The following is a 25,966-nucleotide window of genomic DNA, read 5'->3' as shown; positions in this document are numbered from 1 at the left end:
GGGCGGCCACCCCCTATGTGATAGAGAGCCAGATGCCGAACCTACCTGTTTACTGGGTGAGACCAGAGGATGGAAAGGGGCCTGTCAAGGTACTCCATCGGAACCACCTGTTGCCTCTGGGTCAAAAGGTGCAGGTAGACCAAGAGCCCGAATGGGAGTTTACGCCTAGTACGAGAACTCTGCGGGGGCGCAGGGTGAGGGAAGAGCTCGCTGCGAAAGAGACGGGGCCGGGCCCCGCCCTGGAAAGGGATACTGCTTCGGAAGACGATGATTTGGATGTGTGGCACCTACTTCGTTAATTCCCCGGTACTGGAAGAAGAGGCTCCTGACCCTTCCCCTACTGAGTTAGGTGAGAGGAGGGAGGGTGTTGGGGGGCAGCCTGGGATACAGCTGGCCTTGGAGGGAGAGAGGGTGGAACCAGAACCCGAGACAGGGGGCTCCAAGTTGATGAGGGGTCCCAGTGAGGGAGTGGGCGAGGGTTCGACAGGTAGACCCGGGGTGTCTCCCAGTGGTGTCTGAGCCGGAAGGGTCACCAGAGGAGATATCGAGGTCTCAGAGGAGTAGGCACCCCCCGGAGAGGTTGAGCTATGTAGTGCCGGGAGAACAGGGTGTGATCTCTACTGCTCTGGGAAGTTATGTCACTGCTTTATGCACCTGGTTTGGGTTTTGTGTTTTGCAAGGAGCATTGGTGAACTCCTTTACTGTCATGAGGACATGACTTTTATTTGGTGGGGGGAGAGTGTAAGAGGTTTCTTCTTTTATGTTACTATGTAGGCTAATCAAAATGGCTTCTTTTTTATGCTATAATTAAAATGGCTTCTCTGTGATGTTAACTGCTGAGACAGTGGTTCTTTTTCTAGCAGCTTGTTTGGGTTATATTATTGATAAGGGAGAGAATGAACCAGTGAGTTATCCTTTTTGTGGGTGATATTCTGTCTCATATGGCTGGGAACCGCGTGGTTTGGTGGGCTTTCCAGGAGGAGACCCGGAGAAGAAGGACGTGCTGGAAGTGCTCCGGTCGACCACCATGGTTGGTCCCGAGCGGCGAGTCGAGGGGGTCGGAGGGGATCGCAGGGTGAAGAGGAAGCCCTGTTATTTGAGTTCCAACTTGTGTGCACAAAGAAGTTGAACTTTGATAAGCCTGGCACTTTTTCTTTCTCTTTTATATTGTACCTCTATTAATCTCATAGTCTCAGTAAGATTTATAAAGTGTATTCTGTAAAGTGTACATTGTGTGCTGTCTGATAATTGATGTGTGAGGTTGTACCAGGTGGCATTACACAGCAACGATGCAAACCGTGAGACACGGTCGGGCGGGCGGATGGACAGGGTTTCCCCTAGATAAACACGAGCTGATAGATCTGAGCGTTGCATATTCATCACCATATACTACCTTGAGATTCATGTTCTTTGCAGGCATTTAGAAGAAAACAGAAATACAACAGAATTTATTAAGAACTATAAATAGCAAAGACTGACAAACAACCAATATGTAAATAATCATACAAATAAATTTTAAAAAGTAACCTAATAATACTGAGTTGTAAAATCCTTGAAAGTGAGTCCATTGATTGTGGAGTCTGTTCAGCGTTGAGGTGAGTGAAGTTATCCACATTGGTTCAGCAGCCTGGGGGATGAGGGGTAATAACTGCTCCTGAACCTGACAGTGTGGGACCAAAGGCTCCTGGGCCCAAAATGAAGACCATATCACACTGAGTTTGAGCTTAAGTGTAACAACAAAAAAAAAAGAACTTACTTGTAGTTGTTTCCAGTGCACCCTCCTCTTCTGTTGTTTCTGCTTCTTCCTCATCCTCCTCCTCTTCTTCCTCGTTATCCTCCACCCATCTACCTGGTATTAAGCCTGCTGAGTTGTAGGAGTTGCACAGTGGCCCCACAATGTGGGTGATGAATGATTCCTGAAGTTTAGCCAGCTGTGGGGCTGAGCGGTCCATGAATGGACTGATGGGAAGTCCGAGACTCGTTTCCTCATCCCCCTGTGCAAGAGAGATCACTCAGCAAATTCCTAAATGTGTCTGCTATGTCCACTGTCTACAGAATAGACACCAATGCCTCCCAAACCCAGAATCTCTTGGGGGCTAAAACATGGAAACCGTTGCACTCCCAGTTGCTGGCCATTCACAAGTGGATATACTTCACCATTCCATTATGTTGGATAAATCAACATTCCAGAATTCCCTATCTAAAGCACTATGGAATTCAAAATATTGTTCAAGAAGATTGCTCACCACCATCCTCTGAAGGAGAATAAGGTTGGGGAAAATGTAGAATAATATTGAGAAAAACACACAAAATGCCGGAGAAACTCATCTTTAGAGGGACTTAGCCTGAAATGTTGACTGTTTATTCCTCTCCATAGATACTGCCTGTCCTGTTGAGTTCCTCCAGCATTTTGGGTGTATCTCTGGATTTTCAGCTTCTGTACAGTTTCTCGTGAATCATATTGGGTTGACTTTTTCTCAGATTTATTGCCTCGTACCGGAGAAACATACTTAAGGAGTCCTGTGCATGCTAGAATCCATTAGTCAAAAGCCACAAAGATATCCCTGTAAAAATAATTAAGGGAAATAAACTAATTTCAGACCCAGTAACATCCTTGGGCTGCCAGGGTGTCAGGAAAGTCACATCTTCATGTTTTCCCAGAGAACCCTTGATTTAGGTCCCCTACACGAGAATGAGCAGGAGATGTCGGAGTGGTCCATACCAACTTTATTGAACAGCTCAAGTTAGGGATTGGGGCACGGTGTGGGCAGGAACTTCGCCCTCTTATACTTGCCTTTTGCGCACGTATACATTAGCTGTGATATTTTAGGGCATGTGTCAGCAAGGAATGTAGTAAGATTGTATGAATGCCAACAAACCAAACTAGGTTAGCTTAAAATTAATGGATAGTATATCAAAGGTCTGTGATATCCTATCCTGAGGGGGTGACTCCCTGCTAGACATGGAGACACAGAGAGGTATGGTACAATGAGTCTGAGAACACCCCATCTGCCTATTTACACTAATCCTACATGAATCCCACTTTTCAATCTCCTCACATCCTGATTAACTTTCCCCAGATCCCATGGCTTTATTTAATCCCCAGGGGCAATTTCACAGTGGTCGATTACCCTACCAATCCACACAGCTTTGAGATGTAGGAGGAATCCAGAGCACCTGGAGGAAAGCCACACAGTCACAGGTAGAACATGAAAACTCCACGCAGACAGCAATCGAGGTCAAGATTGTGAGCAGCTGTTCTACCAACTTTGCCACGTATTTTGTGTCAATCTTCAAAATGGAAAACTCCTCACTGGGATCTGAATTGGTGAAACCCAGGTAAAAGCAATTCATCATTTAATGACACATGACTAACCTGCTCATAAAACTCATTAACAATCCCTTCTGTCCATCTTAAATGAAGCTCCTTGCACTTGGCAGGCCCATTGATGTCAGCGAGCTTAATGCACATTTGACAAACCAGCAAGCGATCATTTTCATTTGCCCAGTCAATACCCGGTCCCACCTCCTCGTTCACCTGCAACACAGGGAATTCAATTACAAATTCAATATGCAATAGGTTGTCACAGCAGGTTATCAGTAGTACACAAAATGTCTGGAAAACAGCTTAGAAAATTTTCTCTCTAAGGAAAGAACTTGAATGAAGAATAAAGCAATCATTCTATCAGTTTGTGTATTTCTCTGAAGCTGTGCGATTATTCTGTAAAACCTCACTAGAAAATACACATCAACAAGTGTTATGCAATACCAATATACATTCGGTGGCTGTTTTATTAGGTACACATATACATCTGCTCATTAATCAAATATCTAATCAGCCAATCGTGGCACCAACTCAATGAGTAATAGCATGCAGACATGGTTAAGAGGCTCATTTGTTATTCAACCTAAACGTCAGAGTGGGGAAGAAACGTGATTTAAGCGACTTTGACAGTGGAATGATTGGTGGTGCCAGACAGGGTGGTTTGAGTATCTCAGAAACTGCTGATCTACTGGGACTTTCACGCACTACAGTCTCTAGAGTTCACAGAAAATGATGCAGAAAAACCCCAAAAAAATATTCAGTGAGTGGCAGTTCTGTGGGTGAAAATGTCCTCGTTAAAGGGAGAGGTCAAACTGCTTCAAGCTGACAGGAAGGTGACAGTAACTCAAGTAACCATGCGTTACAACAGTGGTGTGCAGAGGAGCATCTCTGAATGCACAGTACATCAAACGTTAAAGTGGACAGACTACAGTAGTAGTATACCATGAACATACACTCAGTGGCCACTTTATTAGGTATGGAGGGTACCTAACAAAGTAACCGCTGAGTGTACTTGTACGTATTAACATCCACTGCTCAATTACAGCTTAATGCAACATATAATAATAGTGTGAATTAACTTGCTCAATGTGTTTACGCTGTACATTATATTCCATGTACTAAAGCATGCACTATATACCAAGAGCGAAAAATGAACTGGTTGAGGGACAGGTGAAGTTCTGCATTTTCACTATGTTAAGAACTGATGTCAATTAAAAGCATCTGTGCATGAACATGTGGTGTGCATTAACAACATATAATGTATATTAATATCAGCATGCAGTGCACATTACCAAGCTGTATTGGTCATTAACACTATGAGTAGTGTACCGATATTAATTTGTTTATTGATATATACATAGTATATCATTTGTTCTGCATGTTAACAACATGTCCTGTGCAGAGAGAGGACAACTATTCTCCTTTCACTTCATTATCAAAGACTGATATTTGCTGGCAACCAGCCACAGTAAGTCAATTGAAGTGTATATAACCTATATTAAAATGTACAGGAATCTAGATTAGTACATGAATCTCATGAACACATGGTCCACTGAAATTCCCCTAAATTATTTCTCACTGTACTAAGAGAAATTAAAATTCTAATTCAATCATATTTGTAAGCATTTATAACCCTTGTCAAAGTGTCAAACTGTTGTTCAACTTTCAACCAGGTTGGGCACTGATTCAGTTGAGCATCACATTCACATTCACTTGAGAATCAATGAGATAACACAGGCATAAAACATCTTTTAAGCAGATGGTGTAAAAGCTCAGCCTTTGAGTTAACAATAACTGTTGCCTTTAAGGCCATATGACCATAAGACATAGGAGCAAAATTCAGCCATTCGGCCCATCGAGTCCGCCCTGCCATTCAATCTTGGCTGATTTAATAATCCTCTCAATCCTCCTGCCTTCTCCCTGTCACCTTTAACACACTTACTAAATAAGAAACTACCAATCTCTGCTTTAAATATCTCTGATGACTTGGCCTCCACAGACCACTGTGCCATGGAGTTCAACAGATTCACCACCCTTTGCCTGAGGAAATTCCTCCAAATGTCTATTCTAAAGGAATGTTCTTGTATTCTGAGGCTGTGCCATCTGGCCCTCGATTCATCCATTATAGGAAAAATCTTCTCCACACCTATTCTATGTAGGTCTTTCAATATTTAATAGGTTTCAATGAGATCCCCCCTGCCACTATTCTTCTAAACTCCAGTGAGTACAAGCCCAGAGTCATCAAACGCTCCTCATATGTTTTCTAATTTAGGGCTATAATTGCTTGCATGGCTTGCAAAGGTTTGCACAATGGAGTGTTGAAGGAGAGGTAGCTGAGTTTTTCCAATAGTCAGCTTTGATTAACTACATGTAAAATCAGGCACCTAAGTATTTGAATCTGACCTGTACATGAAGGAAGTCAGGAGGAGTGGCACTCAGTTTGTCTTGGTATTTCTTAATCCAGAAGTGGAAACTGTGGTACGCTTAGATCAATGTAATATTAAAAAGTTAAAAGGACCTGAGATCTGGGGGTAGAGGTATAGCAGCTAGAGATATGTAATTTTAAATAAAGGACTCATTGATGTAAGCAAACTGAAAACAAAAAATTCTGAGGAAAGTTAAGTAGCAATAACAGGTTCATACCTTAATTTTTGGCTGTGCCTGTATGCTCCTGTTGTAATTGCTGGGAAAAGAACTCTGCATGTTTGCACCCACTAAAACACATGCAAAGATGAAACAAGCCACCTGCCTAAACTAAAACTAATGATTTCTGTATAAATAAGTTGAACATAGAGCACAGAACACTACAGCATAGTACAGGCTCTTTAGCTCTTGATATTATACTGACCTCTTAACCTGCTCTAAGATCAATCAAATCCTTCCCTCCTACATAGCTGCCCATTTTTCTATCATCTATATGTCCATCTAAGAGTTTCTTAAATGCCCCTAATGTATCTGCATCTACTACCACCCTTGGCAGAGGCATTCCTCGCGCCCACCACTGTCTGTGTAAATAAACTTACCTCAGGCCCCTATACTTTTTTCTAATCCTTTTAAAATTATGCCCCCTTGTATTAGCCAGTTTTACCCTGCAAGAAAGTCTCTGGCTATCCACTCAATCTATGCCTCTTATCGTCTTGTACATTTCTATCAGGACACCTTTCATCCTCCTTTCCTCCAAAGAGAAAAGCCCTAGCTTGTGAAACTTTTCTTCATAAGACATGCTCTCTGAACTAGGCATAATCCTGGTAAATCTCTTCTGCACCATCTAAAGCTTTTACTTGCTTCCTATAATGAGGCGACCAGAACTGAGCACAATATTCCAAGTGTAGTCTTATCAGGGTTTTATAGAGTGCAATGTCACCTCACGGCTCTTGAACTCCATATTGATCGTAAGGGCTCAAAGGCAACAGTTTTTTACTAGTACTTTGAATGACCAGTCTCCTCATCCATAAAGGGTAGTCTTAAGGAGGTACACCTGTAGATTCAACTTTAAACTGTTAAAGTGATCGCATTGCTGGGTAGAATAGTGGAACAAACTTTCAGGACTTTTAAGATGTATTTGATGCCTCATGGCAGTATTTTATATTCTCCTTGGATGAACTGTCTCCTTCTCCTGTAGATACTGTATATTGCAATTTGTCACCAACAGATTACTGAGGGATACCAGAACCATTCTATCAAAAGATTAGAACATAATAAATTCAGATGAAGCTGGTTACCTTTGCATTGAACTCTGCAAGAAAATCAAAGTGTTTCTTGAGATCTGTGGCCAATATGGCCTCGATGACAAGAAATCGGAATCGCTTGAATTCAACGTGATCCAAGTTGACCAGAAAGTTGTACTCCTGCTGCGACATGAACAGGTTCCATGCTGAGGCAGCATGATGGTTCTCCAACACTGAGCGGTCATTGTAGAGAACAGCCTGCAATGAAGCACAAGTGAAGTCAGCCTGTTGACTCTGTGTGTGCGTGGTGTGGGTTAGGTTTAAATTTAGCTCTGGGTCAGGGCTTCAGACCATCATCTTGGCCAGTACTGAAGATGTCAAGAATGCAGTAATGCAGTACAATATTAAAAAGCAACAACATATTATTGTAGATGCTCCTACAGTTTGTGGGGGGGGGGGGGGTAGTCATACTTGGAACATTTACATATTTGATAAATCTGACTACCGAAAACCTTCCGGGTGAATCATGGGTTGTAGGTTAAGTGATCCCTACATCAAATGAAATGCTTTTCATAATCTAAGGTAGACACACCACGCTTCAATACTAGTAAAGTACATTTACTACAAATTTGGCAACCAATTTGCAAATGGAAAGGTCCTTCAACGGCAAGTAAAATGACAAGAATCATATGTTTTGTTTGTTGGATGAGGGATTACTATTAGCAAGACACTGGGAGAACTCTGCTCTTTTCTAATTGGCTTTGTGGGATCCTCCAATTCTACATCACAGAGTAAGTGGGACTTTGGCATAATGTTTTTGGACAGTACAATACTCTTTCAATAATGTACTAAAGTGACAAGCTTGCTGAATTCTCCAAAGTAAATCAAATCAGTAACATTTAGATGGTGGTTTCATTAAAACATGTCAGCTGTATTATCTTGAGTTAGCAGAGGCTTCTAGTCCCAACTTGAATCCTTTCCCGACAAAATTGGGTTGAGTCATGATGTCACGGCATGCTAACTCTTAAGTCATGGTCTATATCCGGCCACACAAAGGGTTTTTCTAATTGTTTTCCTTTTCTGAAGGATAGGGAGAAGTTGGCTGCATGACCCTTCGTTTATACCAACAGATCTATAAGTTGCTAAGCTCTTAGCAACCGTTGTAATATTTCCTTACAGTGCTTAATTGCAAAATGTACTTTAAGATTACTACAAATACGAGAAAGTCGGCAGATGCATGAAGTCCAAAGCAACAGCCACAGAATGCTGGAGGAACAGCAGGCCAGGCAGCATCTATGGAAAAGAGTAAACAGTCGATGTTTCAGGCCAAAGTCCTGATGAATAGTCTTAGCCTGAAATGTTGACTGTTCACACTCTTCCATAAATGCTGCCTGACTGCTGCTTTAAGATTATTGTTGTTTCACAGCTTTAACGTTGTGATATTTACACAGGTTGCTGTTGCTATTGAAAGAAATAATACATTTCTTACCAAAGAAATAGAGGAAGAAGCAGGCCAATTGGTTGATTTGATTTTGACCCAAACAACATTTATGTGTCTAATTATTATAATGCTCCACTCCCTTGTAGTGCAGATATCTATGTATCTCAGCCTTATTTGAATGTAAAATGACCTAGCATTATTGCTTCTCTGGGACAGAGAATTCTGAAGGTTCACATCTCTTTGGGAGAAGACATTTATTTTCCTTTTAGCCTTATTCTAATAAAATACTTCCAAATCTAGACTCTCCCAACAGAAGTGTTCTCACAGCCTGTACCCTGACAAGTCCCGTCACATCCTTACTATTTTTAAAGTTTAGCTAGCATTGGCACATGAAGCAAAGCAGTAAATTTCCACACCAAGATTCCTTCGTTTCTGACAATATAATTTCAGTGGTTAAGAGATAGATGGATAGTAAATCTCTGACATTTTGTCAAAAAGTGTCCTGGACCTTTTGATGTTTTATTCAAGAAAAGAAACTCCTTCAACCTGTATAATAGAGTTAATCTATGCACTGTGCACAGGACCTGAAACCTCATGAGGGACCTCATAATGTGTGCATTTCATTTTTTCCCAAAGATTTTATCCAGATGTATGGCTCATTTATGATATATATTAATAACCCAATGGAAGACTGTAGTCTAAAGGTCTCTGAGTTCCATAAATATTAAATTAGCATTACGTTAGTGTTATAATTATAACCATACCCTATACACTTCAGCAACTCTAGAAAGAATTAAATACTTCAGCAGTTGAATTTAATCAGCAACTGATCTCCAAATAATTGAAGTACTGCAAATGAACTAGAGGGACCTCCCCATTGTAGAATTCACATTCACCCGAATTGTTTAATTTGATGAATAGAAATTCAATGACATGAATTTATATTGGGGCCTAAGCACCAATCCCATTAGTCACAACTTCCCGGACAAAAAAAAGAGCCTTTTAATCACGCTGTCTCATTTCTATCTGTTAATCAATCTTTAATCCATGTCAGTATACTGTATACTCACACCAAGAGGGCAGAGGGGGCTTACAAAAATCCTGATGAAATGTTGACTGTTTATTTCACTCTGTGGAATGATACTGCCTGAACTGCTGAGTTTCTCCAGTAGTTTATGAGTATTGCTCGGACTTTCCAAAAGAACTGTGCAGGACTCTCTCAGCAATCCCAGCACTGGTTCTTATGCATACATCCCTGGAGTAAATTTAAATCTATTAACCATAAGAAACCATTAGACAGAGGAGCAGAATTAGGCCATTCAGTCCATCAAGTCTGTTCCCTATTCCATCACGGCTAAGTGATTATCCCTCTTAACCCCATTTTCCTGCCTTCTCCCTGTAATCTTTGATACCTTTACTAATCAAGAGCACATCAAACTCCACTTTAAGTATATCCAGTGACTTGGCCTCACAGCTGTCTGTGCATTGAATTCCACATAAACACCACCCTCTATTCGGAGGCTCTGCCATGTGGTCCTGGACTCCTGCACTATAGGAAACATCCTCTCCACATCCACTCTATCTCGGCCTTTCAATATTTGATAGGTTAGAATGAGATTCCGCCTCCTTCTTCTAAACTCCAGTGAGTGCAGGTCCAGATCCATCACACTTTCCTCAGTAACACATTCATTCCCAGGAACCACCTCTGAACCCTCTCCAGTGTCAGCACATCCTAGATAAGGGGCCCAAGATTGCTCACAATACTACAAATGGAGGCTGACCAATGCAACGTAAAGCCTCTGAGGCAAGGGTGTTCCCACAGACTCTGACCCTTCAACTAGGGCATGACAAGACACTTTGGAATAGGGTCCTTGAAAGGTTTCTGTTCTTCACTTGCACCTTGTTAATAAATGCCAATAAATTCTTATATTGGTGCCAGCTGAAGGGTAGAGTGCATATTAGGAATGAGATCTTTCCAGCCACCATGCAGAGAGGATTTTCAAACAGTGGGTCTGATCCGAGTTGTGTGAGGGTCAGTTTCTATTTCAGTGAACCATCTGACTCCCTTATCTGTGAGTTAAAGAAGAAAATTCTTGACCAGACTCAGAGATAGTTACTTCCCCCACTGTCAGATGAATCAACAACCCTATCCATTAACTCACCCCACCAAAGCCCCCCCATCACCATTACTTGATCATTTCCTGTCAGTCACCTTATGCATAGATACTCCTGTACCTAGCGTTACTTTATGTATATACAATCAGTCTATGCATATGTTGATCTTAAATATTTATATTTATTGTAATTCCTTATTGTGTTCTTTATGCTCATTGTGTTTTTGTGATGCTGCATCGGATCCAGAGTAATAATCATTTTGTTCTCCTTTACACTTCTGTACTGACGAATGACAATAACCAGCTTTAATCTTGAATCTTGAGTTGCTCTTGCTAAATGCTTATGATATTGTGAGCACACGATATATATTCACGCCTATTAAAGTCAATGAGATTGTGCAGAGGTGAGTTCAAGTGCCTCCAATACTCTCCCATCCCTGTTTAGCACTATTGCCCAAAGATGTATTTCTCCCTGTGATATGAAGTCACTTGGAACAAGGGAACATCTCCTCAGGGGCACCACAGAGAGAGCAGTGGTATAATAAATACCTGTGGTGCACTGGTTGCCACCAGAAAGGCATTGGTTCTTCCTGGGTGATCATAATCATGCATGGCTGCAGCAACGTAAAGGGCCATCAACTCCAAGGCTGGGACATTGGCAATAACACAGCCATATCTGTCCTCTGTCACACTGTACGTTTTTGATATGGCGAATCCCATGTGTCCATGAGTGATTCCACTGTCTGAATCTGAACAAATATTTGATAAAGAAATTTAGTGTTAGACTGTAGCAATACAACATCAGATGCTATGATTTATTGATTTCCTGTATGTTCTGGAATCCTCAGCCTAAATCTCTCTTTCTTCTATTTAACCAACCTCATTTATTGATTAGTTTTCCAAATACATGGTTTGAGACCAAATGTCACCTGATTACCCAAGCACCTTGTGATGTTCTTACATTGTTAAATGACTACATAAGTTCAACTTATTGTATGCTGGCCTCTTCTCACTGTTCATCAGGTTAAATCCTTCCTGATCCTGTAAAATAATTTCAAAGTGTAAGAAATCCCAAGCATTAATGTTAACTATACTATTTCATACAGTATTAATCACCATAATCCTAAATTCAAAGAAATTGTACCACCTGCTCCTAGTCAACAAGAAGTGGAGGGGATATAACAGATTGCAAAACATAGTGCTAGACAGGGTGAGAGCAAAGTACAAGGGAGAATTTTTTCTACCCATTTGGGGAAGTGTTAATCTCTGCTCTGGATCAAAAACGTTGAGGTTAGATGTCTAACTAGGAGTATAGCCGGGAAAGTAATTTGCTTTATTCTTTTATCCCTTGGTCCTTGTTTTGAATCCAAGTCCAGATCAATGAAAGAAAACACAGTCCCTTCTCCTTGTTGACTGCAAGGGTCAGAAGCAAAGTGATTTGATTTCTTTTAGATTATGAAAATAGGACAAAGACCACAACCTAAATTGATTAAGCTAAATAAAGAAGCAAGAGCTCGTGAGAGAAAGCACCTGGTCCTTGAAGACTGTAACAAGAGGTGGAGGCTGCAAGGCATAGTGCTGGCAAGGGTGAGAGCCGAGTAGAAGGGAAGAAGTTTTCTACCCATTTCTTCTCGGGAAAGTGATCTAACTGAGCAAAGCACTTGACAGATTTGAGACCGTGTGTGGAAGAAGTTAAAGGAGAAGGCAGTGGTTTGCCTTCTGTGGGAAGAGACAGAGGCATGTACCAGAAGGAGAATGACTAAAAAGCTACTAAGGAAGGGGACAATTGGCCACATTAATATTGGCAAAATAGAATAACTGAATAAAGATACACTGTTGATCAGAAGAGCTATAAAGAACTTACCTGCTTTGATATTCTTTGCATCCTACCCTGTAGTATGTCAACGATGCTAAAAGAATTGTCTGAATCGGGGGAACACCATTCAATTCTTAGTATGGGCTTTACAAACTTGAATTATTGAGGGGAAAAAACCTGCTTCAGATTTAAAAAGAAACAAAGCTTCGTCCTCACTTGAACATTTGACAAGATGTATGAGATTGGAGGGATTATTTAATTGACTTGTTCCAATGATTGTTATAAAGCTGACTCAAGGTAGAAGATGGGAGAACATCAATTGTGTGTGTGAGAGAACACACCTTCTACTGAACTGATTTGTAATGAATGTAATGAAAATAAGCTAAAAACGAGAACGATAGAAGAGGCCCAGTGGTTGATCTATTCAAAATGGGAGGTGGAATTTGTAAGGCTTGCATGGAATTGTGAAGAACCTGTGGATCTGTAGGATAAAAGAATTTTAATTGTCAGATTAAGGTCTCAAAAATCAAGTTGTGGTAAAACCTTCATAATCTGCTATGCTGTGGAAATTGCTATCTGATAAATCTTCCATTCCAGTCACCAGGATTTGCATCAGATGTATGTATATATGACATCGGCTTCTGTGGGAAGCTTACTGAGCAGAGATTTGAACGCTGCTGCTGGGTGCTTACGGTGACATGACCAACGTTCTGCTGTTTTCTTTTATCCATAATCTGTTGTGATTGCATAAGTATACTTTTACACTGAAATCTATTTATTGAATAATATATCCCTTGATTAACTTGGTATGTGACTTGAAGAAACTGGTTCAAGGTTCAAGGATTAAGGATCGACAATTTGCCATATACATTTACATGTGTTAGGAATTTGCTGTGGTGAGTTAGTGCGACATGTAACAAAGAACAGCAACATTGAACTATTATGAAGAATCAAGAATAATATAAAATATAAAGTTAGAGTTAAAGTTTGAGGCATCAGATCACCATAGCCGCATCTTGGGCATCAACCTTGACCAGTATATTTTGCCCAAGACAGATTGGGAAAAAGAATGGATAGGTTTTGCTGATATACAAAGGAAGTGATTAATAATGAAAAGTGAGTGACTGGGCACAGATCTGCCATATCCTTTAATTCACAGGAGAGTTATAACTGCAGTTATTAACAACACCACACACCGAGAAACATAAAGATTTTAATATGCCTGACATAAAATTCAAATGCCTGACATAAATTAAGTGTTCTTGTAACTTCTGCACGGTCTAATTTGTAAGTTTGTAGAGATGGAATCAACTGTAAATAATTTCTCATTTCTCAAGGAAATTGTAAAGCAGATTAAGAGTTACTAAAATGTAACACAGATGAGGGATAAATTCAAGTATACACAGCGTGTGAAATTTGGTAACAGAACCAAAAAAATCCATTCCAGAGACTACAGCATCTGATGTATCTGGTAGTGACCGTGATGATATAAGAAGGAAATTTTTCACAGGATGAGAACTGAAAGAGAAAAAATGAATTAAAATGATCCAAGGCCAAGTCCATGGGTATATCTAAGGTGGAAGTCGACGGTTTCCTGATTGGTCAGGGCATCCAAGGATATGGTGAGAAAGAGAGTGAGTGGGATCCAGGATCAGCGATTATGGAATGGTGGAGCAGACTTGATGAGCCGAATGTCCTAATTTTGCTCCTATGGTCTTTTGATCATGTTCCTTTGCAGGAGATATGCAGACAACATCTTCAGGATGGAAGATGTTCATGACAGTGGATTTATAGAAGTGACAAGAAAAAGCTTTGGCAGGGGGCTAGGAAATGTGACTGTCAAGGAAGAAGATAGACAGCAGTGGATACTTCCTAATAAAGCACCGCATTAAGCAGTATAGGTACAAATATTATGAGTTTGAAATGGTTCAGTCTCTGGTGAGTGTAATGGACAGCATTTTTATTGGCCAGGAAGGACAAGCATGATTGATCATTTACACCACATCATCTCCAACAGAATGTCAGATAACAGATAGATGTTCAATTAAATTTGTTTACCATAACTTACTTTATTGGCTCAGAGAAAAGGGTCAGGTGAGCAGAATAATGACAAACATTAACAAAGGCCCTGCAATGGCATTAGAAACTGATTTACTAAAAGTAACATTGGTATTCCTTTAATTCTTTTCTTGAGCTCCAAAGTCATTTTCAGAAAAAGAAAGAGTTGAAGTTACGGTCATTATTGTTTTGTAGTAGCACATTTTGTGCATAGCAAACTCCTGTAAACTGCAATACAACAACAAATGAAGAATCCATTTTTGGTGACATTGAGAGAAAAAAGGGAACAATCTTCCAAACCTCAAGCCCAACTAAAAGTTAAAAGGTGCCAACATAACAAGCGCTTGCCTAACACAACATTGCTTGATATTGACGCACAGTCTGAATCAAAAATGATTCTTTATCTTCAAGTGTGACAGCTGAATACATAAATGCTGAAGAGATATTTTGGTTTCATTGCTGGGATCAGTAAAAAGCAGACTGGGTCATTAAACTTTTAGAGTCATAGAGTACTACAGCACAGAAACAGGCCCTTCAGCTCATCTAGTCTGTGCTGAACTATTAGTCTGCCTAATTCCATCGAACTGCACCCGGACCATAGCCCTCCGTACCCCTCCCATCCAGTTACCTATCCAAATTTCTCTTAGATGTTCACATTGAACCTATATCTACCACTTTCGCTTGCTCCGCACTCTCACCATCCTCTGAGTGAAGAAATTCCCCTCATGTTCCCCTTAAACATTTCACCTTTCACCCTTAACTCATAACCTCTAGTTATAGTCTTACTCAACCTCAGTGGAAAAACCCTGCTTGCATTTACCCTATTCATAACCCTCATAATTTTGTACACCCCTATCGAATCTCTGCTCAATCTTCTATGTTCTAGGGAATAAAGTCCGAACCTCTTCAACCTTTCCCTATAACTCAAGTCGTCAAGTTCTGGCAATATCCTTGTAAATTTTCTCTGCACTTTTTCAATCTTATTGACATCTTTCCTGTAGGTAGATGATCAAAACTGCACATAATACTCCAAATTAGGCCTCACCAAAATCTTACACAACTTCAAGCTAACATCTCAACCCCTGTACTCAGTATTTTGATTTATGAAGGCCAATATGCCAAATACTTTCTTTATGACCCTATCGACCTGTGATGCCACTTTCAAGGAATTATGGTCCTGCATTCCCAAATCCCTCTGTTCTAGCACACTACTCAGTGCCTTACCGTTCAACGTGCAAGTCTTACTGTGGTTTGTTCTCCCAAGTGCATTAAATTCCATCTGCAACTTTTCCAGCCCTTTTTCCAGCTGTTCCAGATCTGCTGCAAACTTTGCTTGTCTTTCTCAGTGTCAACTGCAAATTTACTGATCCAGTTTACCACATTATCATCCAGATCATTGATATAGATGACAAACAATGACAGATCTAGTACTGATCCCTTTGGCACACCAATAGTTACAGGCCTCCAGTCAGGAAAACAACAATCCACTACCACTCCCTGGCTTTTCCTGTGAAGCCAATGTCTAATCCAACTTGCTACCTTGTCTTGAATGCCAGGCAACTGAACCTTCTTGACCAACCGCCCATGTGGGACCTTGTCAAATGCCTTCTTAAGGCCCATGTGGCAACATCAGCAGTCTTGCCTTCATCAACAGTCTTGGTAACTTCCTCGGAAAACCCTGTAAGATTGCTTAGATACAATCTACCATGCACAAAGCCATGTTGATTGTTCCTGTCTACCCAAATACTGGTCCTTTAGACTACGCTCCAATCTCTCTCTGTCTGGCTATCCATCCCATAGGATGATGATGGTTCCTTTCAGTCAGTTACTGGGGTGGTACCCCACTCCTCAGAAAGGAACAGCGTGCGCATGAGTGGATTTTAGGTGAGTAAGGGGTTGCACAGGTCCAGACCCACCCTCTTGACATCCCCTCCCGGATCCAGCGGCATGGTGGGGTCCAAGACGGCTGGGGGAAGTTCTGTTGCAATGAATGGCCAGACCAAGCTTTGATGCAAGGGATGCCCTTTCTGCGTTTCACGGCACGTATTTGCTAGATGGCCGTTGGCCCTACGACAGGGTTCATCCGCCCTTTGACAGGTCTCGTTTTTCATCCTGCAGGGTGTCTAGCCACCCTCCTCATCAGGCAAGCCTGGTGGGGGAGCCGGTTTAGTCGCCGACCACCCGACCATGCGACAGGTTGTACTGGGTTACATGGTACCAGTAGCACTCAGACGAGTGACCTGACCAGACGCTCCAATAAGTTACCCACTAATGATGTCAGGCTCACTGACCTTTAATTTCCTGGCTTATTCTTAGAGCCTTTCTTAAACAATCGAACAAATAAGCAATCCATGAATTCTCCAGCACCTTCTTATAGCAGACAACTTAATGTAAAATAAAGTTAAATGAAACAAGTCTTTCAACTGTGGGCTATTAGAAACAATATTTTACTATTTATCTTATTAGAACACTTTAGGTCTTGAAGGGCTCTGTCAAGTTAAGCTCTAAAGTTTCCTGTTGAAGAGACCTCAGGCTTCACTAGACTTTCTTAACCACAACCACATGGCCCCACTACCAGTCAGTCAATTACTTTTAATTTTCTCAAAGGGATCATTTAAAGTGCATCCTGAAATATTATACACTTTCACTGACCATGTTCTTTGATTAATAACAAGACAGGTACTAATTACGTAGCAACTCTGAGAGCAGTTTCAGCTGTGGCATTTTAACCCAGTGATTGGAAGTGCTTGCATTAAAACCTTATCCTTGTTATTTTAAACTGTGCATTGACGCATTACAAATAAAGTTAGCTCCCAGAAAAAAAATAAGTACTTGGGATTAAAATGCCAAAAGGTAAATTTTATATGTGCGATACAAGAGATCCTGCAGATGCTGAAAATCTTGTGCAGCTCACACAAAATTCTGGAGGAACTCAGTATGTCAGTCAGACATTCAGACCAAGATTCTTCATCATGACCAGAAGGGAAGGGGGCAGAATCCGGGATAAGAAAGTGTGGGGGGGGGGGGTGGGAGGAGAACATGCTGGCAGGCGATAGGCGAGACCAGCAAGGGGGGAAGATGGGTAGGTGGGGGAGACAGGTGATAATATAAGAAGCTAGGAGCTGATTGTTGGAGGACGTAAAGGATTGTAGAAGAAGGAATTTGATAGGAGAGGACAGTGGACAATGGAATAAAGGAAGGAGATAGCGAACCAGAGGGAGGTGAAGGGCGGGGGACGAGCAGAGTGAGAGCACCACACGAAGGAGGGAAAACAAAAAGATTTATTGGGGAAAAACGAAGGGGAGTGGTTCCTGGTAGCTAGAGGAGCCGGTTTATGTCATCGGGTTGGAGCCTTCCCAGATGGAATATGAACTGTTGATCCTCAAATTTGTGTTTGGCCTCATTGTGGCAATAGAGGAGACTTGTTGTTGTGGGAGTTAGAAGCTAAACTGAAATGGGTGGCCACTGGGATATCCTGTTTGTTGCAGCAAACAGAGTGAAGGTGCTCAATGAAGCTTTCCCCCCAAGCTGCATCGGGGCTCAGAGATGTAGAGGCTCTATCAGGAGCACCTGATGCAATAAATGACCCCAACAGACTCACAGGTGAGGTGCTGCCTCACTTAGAGGATGGTTTAGGGCCTTGAATGGTGGTGAAGGAGGAGGTATAGGGTAGGTGTAGCATTTGCAGGGATATCTTTGGGGAGCAGCGAGTAAACAAGGGAGTCACGTAGATAGTGATCCTTGTGAAAAGCTGAGAAAGGGCTGGGGGGGAGAAGAAAGATGTGTTTAGTGGTAGAAAACCGTTAGTGATACGACCAGCTGCAGAGGTGATACGTTAAGATACAGAGGCTTTGGTGCAATGGGTGAGAATGAGAGAAAAGCTATCTCTGATATGACGGGGGTTTGAAGGCAGATATCTGGGAAGTGGTGGAGATGCAGGTGAGGGCAGAGTCATCCCAACTTCCCTTGGAAGAGAGACTCCATTTTCTGGAAAAAAAAGGGGGACATTGTAAATGTTCTAGAGTGAAAATCCCCATCCTGAGAACAGATGTGGCAGTGGAAGAAGGGAAATGCATTCTTACAAATGGCAGGAAGTGAGAAAAAATGTTGAGGTTAACTATCAGTTCTGCCAGACAGAGAAGGGTGGCCTGTTGTCCAGAAAGAAGCGAAGAGCCTTAAGGCCTTCCTGATGGGTTTCTATATTCTTCTGGCACCTCGTTCCACATGGACACCAGCTTCTTGTGTGAAGAACTTGCCCCTCAGGCTCCTTTTAGATCCTTCCCCTCTCATTTTAAATCTACACCTTTTAGTTCTTGATTCCTTTTCCCTGGGAGGAAGACTGAGTGCATTTTCCCTGCCTATGCCCCTCAAAGATTTTACAAGTCAATAGAAGTCTATAAGTCAATAGGAAAAAAGCATTCACTTTGGAAAGGTCTACCTGAATCGCTCATTGAGCCATGATCACCGATTATCGTCTGCAGTCCTGGGACAGGTTGTGTGGTGAGGTACCAGACTGCATGCATCACATCTGTGGCATGTATGCGATTGTGATCTGTTGGTTTAAACAAAACAAGGAATATCCTTTTACATCTTTCTGCAGCTTTCCAGTCCCGGTCAATTCATACTTCAATTCATGGTGATTATTGTCCTTGATCAGGCTCAATTCTGAATTCACACTGATAGGTTGGCCCAGTTTGCTGCAGTAGAGTAATTAAATAGAAATTAATTAGACATTGTTTTATATGTTTATTTCTTAAATAGCATGCTTGGTAAACTTCTGGGCACGTGGGCTGACAATGGCACACAAAAATCACCTGGAAGTTGAGGGCAAACTGTCATGTATCTCTTTAACCCAACAGACTGAAAATTAGGCAATGCAAGAGCTGAAAAGGAAGTGGATATAAGAGTGGATAAATTCAACGTGAAATCACATACAAAGAGAGGAATGGAAAGGAAAGATAAAAGAGTGAGAAAAGGAAGGCAAGATTTTATTTCGAATCTTTAAAATGACATATTTGTATCTCCAACAAGCAAGAGGTGTGGGAATGAGACTTAGTTAATTCTGTGCCGAACAGTTTGCGCAGCAGTAATTTAAACATTTATCTCACCATTGAAGGGATTCTTGAACATAAAGAAAAATTGTTGATATGCCTTTGGCAACCAAAGACACAAAGCAACTGATTATGATTTTGATGATGGAGGCTGAGCTGCCCATGAATAGAAACAGCAAAAGGAAAGTGGCTAGGTAGCTACTGTACTGGGACAAAGCTAGTTTTCACAGTATCTGCCACACATCTGTACACATTCAATGCATTTCAAAGTGAGCAACTGAGATGTTATTTTCAAAAAGCTAGTCACTTAGTAGCACAACTGAAGAGAAATTTTCGGTTATACGAGGCTCACATTTTGTATCTCTCAAATGTGTAGCTTTACAAATGTTTCATTTACCGCATTAGAGTATTGACAGCAAAATCGGAATTCTGCCTTTCAGTTCAGAAATACTGACAATGGTTTGGTTGATTACACCATTTTATCTGTCAACAGTGAGTGACAGGTATAAGATCATAAGATATAGGAGCACAATTTGGCCATTTGGCCCATGAGTCTACTCTTCTATTTTATCATGGCTGATCCAATATTCCTCTCAGCCCCAATCTTCTGCCTTCTCCCCATATCCATACATGCCCTGACTGATCAAGAATCCATCAACCTCTGCCTCAAATATATATAAAGACTTGGCCTCCACAGCTGCTTGTGGCAAAGAATTCATATCCCTGTATGCCCTGATCAATCAAGAATCTATCAACCTCTACCTCAAATATACATAAAGACTTGGCCTCCAGAGCTGCCTGTGGCAAAGAATTCCACAGATTCACCACTCTCTGACTAAAGAAATTTCTCCTCATCTATGTTCTAAAAGGATGCCCCTGTATTCTGAGACTGTGTCCTCCGGTCTTAGACCCTCCCACATCTTCTCTGTAAGAAACGTCCTCTCCACATCCGCTTTATGAAGGCCTTTCATCATTTCATAGATTTCAATGAGGTCACCCCTCGTTCTTCTTCTGAAATATAAAAGCATGTAATATAATAAATGGTCTTTACAAAACAGAGTTACACCTGGAGAGATGATCAAACACACGATCCAAAGGCACTGAAGGATGAGAGACTGCTTAGGACACCATTAAAGAATGAGAAGCTTTAGGAAGAGAAATCCTAGAAGATACCAGCCAGCTATGCCACATCACAGAGGTGGAGCGATTAACATCAGGTTCAAATTTTGATGACTATAAGACCGTAAGACATAGGAGCAGAATTAGGCTATTTGGCCCATCACGTCCGTTCTGCTATTCGATCACGGCTGATTTATTTTTCTTTTTTCAACCCCATTCTTTTGTCCTGTCCACATAATCTTTGACTCCCTGATTAATTAAGTACCTATCAGCCTTAAATATAAGGCTTACATATATATGTTTTAAATATACCCAATGACTTGGCCTTCACAGCTGTCTGTGGCAATGAATTCCACAGATTCACCACTCTCTGGTGAAAGAAATGCCTCCTCATCTCTGTTTTAAAAGATGTCCTCCTATTCTGAGGCTGAGGTCCTTGTATTAACATCCTAAGGTACCATTCAATAGTCTTATAACAGCAGGTAGAAGCTGTCCTTATGCCTTGGACAATAAGATGGACTTATGACCTCACAAGCTACCTCATTATGATCCTGCACTTGAGTGCTTACCTACACTGCACCTTCTCTGTAGCTGTTACACTTTATTCTGCATCTGAGCATGAGGGGTTTAGATTGTCTCCAGTACACATGATGCTAGAAGATAGGAGGCCAGTCGGAAATGTATTCGAATAGCTGAGATGAGACATAACCAGGCTTCCAGCAGCTACGAGATGAGACATGGAATATTCACACCACGTTATGGAGATGGAACCGGGCAGTCTTTATGATAAAGCACTTGTGAAGTTGGGTAGCTCAGCTTAGTGTCTGAGGCAACATCAGGCAGAAGTTCATAATTAAAGGTTATGGAACGGAGTAAAATCTGTCACGATATGTGGAGGAGGCTTGACCCAAAAGCAGAGAAGTGGAGTCAATAGGAAAGAAACATATTTAAAGCATGAACTTTATTTTTATAAAGTGATAATAATCACTATCATTAAAGTGATAGAAATGAATGATTACCTCAAAAATAAACTGCAAAATAAAGAGCCACGAGGGTCCACAAAACAAGAGAGAATGGGTATGTAATCTGACAAGGCAACAAGGTAACTGAAGGCTAGGAGCAACTGGCTGAGGCTGGCTGGTTTGAAGGGTGAACAAGGACGGTGGACGAGAGCTGGGCTTAAATTGGCTGCAGGCAATGAGTGGCAGTTGACTCCTGTTAACTGGGAGGTGCCTGTCCATGCAAGCCTGGATCAATCTAAGAGCTTCTGGTTTTTCTTGTGCTTAATTAGTGAACATTGTTCGCCACTGAATGGCAAGCGATAGATACATCAGAGGCAGTTAAGAAGCAAGAGTCATCTGGCTCCGTGGCCCTGGACACAATTTTGTCAATTCTGTGATTCATGTTCTGTATATTATTTGTTTCTTTTTTTTACTGTTTTCACAATTTGTTCATGTTTTTTGCACATTGGATGTTTGTCGGTCTTTGTAGTGTGGAGTTTTCATGGACTCTATTGAGTTTCTTTGTGGCTGCCTGCAAGAAGATGAATATCAAAGTTTGTTTATGGTATACATACAATGATAAAAAATGTTCTTTGAACTTTGTATCGAGTGCAGGAGTTGGGATGTTATGTTGAAATTACATAAGATATTGGTGAGGCCAAATCTGGAGTATTGTGTACAGTTCTGGTCACATACCTACAGGAAAGATATCAATACGGTTGAAAATTTACAAGGATATTGCTGGGATATGAGGACCTGGGTGTCAGGGAAAGATCAAAGTCAAAGTACATTTATTATCAAAGAATGTATAAATTATACAACTTTGAGATTTGTTTGCTTACAGGCCGTTGCAAAGCAAGGAACTTGAAAGAGCTGAAAGAGCCCAGTTTTAAAAAAAGAAAAAGACAAACCCCAAATGTGCATAGAGAAAAAGAAAAAAACAAATCATGCGAACAATAGAAGTGAGCAACAGCAACAGCATTCCAAATCAAAATGAGTCCTTAGATCCAGCTCCTTGGAGCAGCCCAGACTAGGCCCAAACCTTTGGTATTCAGTTCATCGTATTACTGGGGCAAATTGCCGTAAACTTCCCAGACGGAAAGCACAGCAGCTGGGGGCAGTCTCACATCATGGAGAAAGGAGCAGTCATTAGGACCTGTGGCAAATCGCTTCAGCCCTAGATTCTGCCGCCAAAGAAGTCATTCTTTACCCCTCCAAGTTGGCTCAGCACCCAGAGTGATCCAACCTCACCCTGTCTTTCCAGTCTATGTATCCGAGCCAGCGTTTAGATTTTCCAAACAGTGGATAGTACCATGCATTAGCCCCCAGGCCTCACTGTGGCAAATCACTCCTGGCCTAGAACTCACCACCCAACAATTCACTTTGGGCCTGGATTTCACTGCAGAAGAAGCCATTTTTGACCTCTGCAAATTGGCTCAGGACTTAAGAGTGATCCACTCTCACACCCAGGTTAGTTGGACAGGCATTGAAACTCTGCTGTCTTGTCTTCTCCTCTTTGAATCATTCACTCCAACCAGCATGGCTCCAACTCCAAGTGTGTTGATTTTGCAGTGCACTAGCAGGGCACATCTTGTAAACTCACTTTGCCTTCACTTGCCTCTTCATTGTTTAACATGATAGTTTACCGTAATTTACTTAAAAAAAATGTTACGGGCAATGTTTCTAATCAAATTCCTTTGCTTTCAAACAACCAGTAAGGTGTTGCATGTATTCGGCAGTGACATCTTAAACCAATGAACAGGCTAGGACTTGATTCCCTGGAGCACAGGAAAATGAGAGGACATTTGATAGAGATATATAAAATTATGATGGTATAGATAAAGTAAATGCAAGCAGGCTCTTTCCACTGGGGTTGGATGAGACTAGAAGTAGAGGTCATGGATTAAGGGTGAAAATGAGATGTTTAAGGGAAACATGAGGGGGGAGCTTCTTTACTCAGAAGGTGGTGAGAGTGTTGTATGTGCTGCCTCTGGAAGTGGTGATGAGGGTTCAGTTTCAACATTTAAGACAAACTTGGTTAAGTACATGGATGGGAGAGATATGGAGGTCTATGTTCCAGGTGCAGGTAGATGGGACTAGGCAGAATAATAGTTCAGCATGGACTTGATGGGCTGAAGGGCCTGTTTCTGTGCTGTAGAGTTCCATAACTATGATTCTATAAGAACTGCAGAGTGAGAACAGTGTAGGTGTGTACCTAAAGTTTATAGATGATACTGCAGACAGTTGGTAGAATGCATCAATTGAAAGTGAAAGACAAACCTTGGGGGTTCTACAGCAAATGTTGTAGGAACGAGAGGAGGCCCATTGTAGGTGATTTTCAGGGAGAAGAGCACTGAACGAACTGGTGCCACGTAGGTGAACAACAGACAAGAGACAACAGATGAAGATTGCATTGAAGGTTAACAACATTTCTAGAGAGGCAGGGAAGGACAATTTACCAACACCAGAGTTCCATAAGACCATTTATCATTTTAGCCTGTATTGCGGTAGAGTCAAATGTTATTATTCAAGACCCATAATTGTATCTGCTGTACCCATCCTCTCAGATGAATTTTTGGCAGTTCTGCTAGTACTTATTCCTCACCCAGTGTCATTAAAACTGGTGCTGTTGCATATGGCACAAAGACAGCTGTGAGGAGAGGACCCAAAGGATCATCGGGGACCCGAGTCACCCCAACCACAAACTATTCCAGCTGCTACCACAGCATAAAAGCCAGGACCAACAGGCTCTGGGACAACTTCTTCCACCAGGCCATCAGAGTGATTAACTCACGCTGATCTGAGTATATTTCTATGTTACATTGACTGTTCTATTTATTATAAGTTATAATAAATTACTTTGATTGCACATTGCATATTTAGGCAGAGACATAACATAAAGATTTTTACTCCTCATGTATGTGAAGGATGTAAGAAGAAATAAAATCAACTCAATTCAATTCCTTAACAGGTTCTAGGATTGTGAAATTCTAGAATTGAGAAGGAAGTCAAAATAAGAGTGAACATTGAACATAGAACACTGTAGCACAGGACAGTACAGGTTTTTTGACACATGGTGTTATGCCGGCCTTTAATCTACTCTAAAGATCAATCTAACCCATTCCTTCTACATAGCCCTCCATTTTCTATCATCCATGTGCCTATCAAAGAGTTTCTTAAATGCCCTTAAGGTATTTGCCTCTATCACCACCTCTGGCAGGGCATTCCATGCATTCGCCACTCTCCATGTAAAAAAATTTCCCCCAGTCATTTTAAGATTATGCCCTCTGGTATTAGCCACTTCACCCTAGGAAAAAAGTCTCTGGCTATCAACTCAGTCTATGCATTTTATCACCTTTCACACCTCTATTAAGTCACTTTTCATCCTCCTTCACTCCAAAGAGAAAAGCCCTAGCTCGCCCAACCTATGCTCCAGTCCAGAGGGCAACCTGTTAAATCTTCTCTGCACCCTCTCCAAAACTTCCATATCCTTTAAATAATGAGGCAACCAGAACTGAATACAATATTCTAAGTGTGTCCTAACCAAGGTTTTATAGAGCTGCAGCATTACCATGTAGCTCTTGACCAATGAAGGCTAACACACCATACACCTTCTTAACCACCCTTTCAACTTGCGCTGCAACAGTAAGGGATCAATGGATATGGACCTTAAGTTCTCACTGTTCCTTCACCATATGTGTATGATCTTAAACCTAAATCAGCAAATAAAAAGTAGAGAAAAGGTGTATTTTATTAAAATAGTGAGAAAAGGAGGAAGGGAATGTTTTATTTCTAATCTTAACATTTTACATTTTAATATACCTATAATACCTATAGGAATGAAACTCTACAAATTTATTACTTAATTTTCATTGTAAATGAAGTTAGACAGTAGCATTTATCCTGCTGTTAAAAGGCCCCATTACTTAAAAAGGCTAATAAGAGGCGGGAAAAGGGATGTACAAATTAGCTGGCGTGCTTCTTGCATGTCAATAGTAGTCACTCTGTAAGGATGCTGAGGAACTGAAGATTGCCCTTAAGGCTTGCTGATGGGAAAAAAATGGATGCTTTAAAAAGGAGAAGCTGTGACTAAAGTTTGGGCAAAGAGTTGGATTTTCAGAGTCAGAAGGAAGGAAAGAGGAGGGGTTTGGGTGATGAGGAGATTCCAGATGGAGCCCGGCCTAATTTCAGAATCAAAATCAGGTTTATTATCACTGACATAAATAGTGAAATTTGTTACTTTGTGGCAGCAGTACAATGCACTACATAAAATATCCCAGGAATTATAGCAAGAAATATAGAACAATAAATAAAGAGTGCAAAAAGAGAGCAAAAATAGTGAAGTGTTATTCGTGGGATCATGGACGGTTCAG

The 25,966-nt window shown here is 41.2% G+C and overlaps 1 protein-coding gene across 6 annotated transcripts in view; it reads right to left on the bottom strand.

Annotated features, from left to right (window-relative positions):
* The window catches only part of pde3a (phosphodiesterase 3A, cGMP-inhibited), a 538,978-nt gene that overhangs the window by 21,187 nt on the left and 491,825 nt on the right, over positions 1-25,966 (bottom strand). For all 6 annotated transcript variants that reach the window (XM_072241233.1, XM_072241234.1, XM_072241235.1 and 3 more), the window contains 5 exons: positions 18,861-18,974; positions 11,098-11,297; positions 7,048-7,251; positions 3,377-3,538; positions 1,757-1,994 (listed from right to left, as the gene is read on the bottom strand). In XM_072241233.1, the coding sequence (XP_072097334.1) occupies positions 1,757-1,994; positions 3,377-3,538; positions 7,048-7,251; positions 11,098-11,297; positions 18,861-18,974 (918 nt within the window). The remainder of the gene's footprint in view (positions 1-1,756; positions 1,995-3,376; positions 3,539-7,047; positions 7,252-11,097; positions 11,298-18,860; positions 18,975-25,966) is intronic.

The sequence above is a fragment of the Mobula birostris genome, chromosome 23 (genome assembly GCF_030028105.1).
Source record: "Mobula birostris isolate sMobBir1 chromosome 23, sMobBir1.hap1, whole genome shotgun sequence".
NCBI lineage: Eukaryota > Metazoa > Chordata > Chondrichthyes > Myliobatiformes > Myliobatidae > Mobula > Mobula birostris.
Note: the sequence above shows the minus strand (reverse complement) of the source record. Positions and strands in the feature narration are given on the sequence as shown.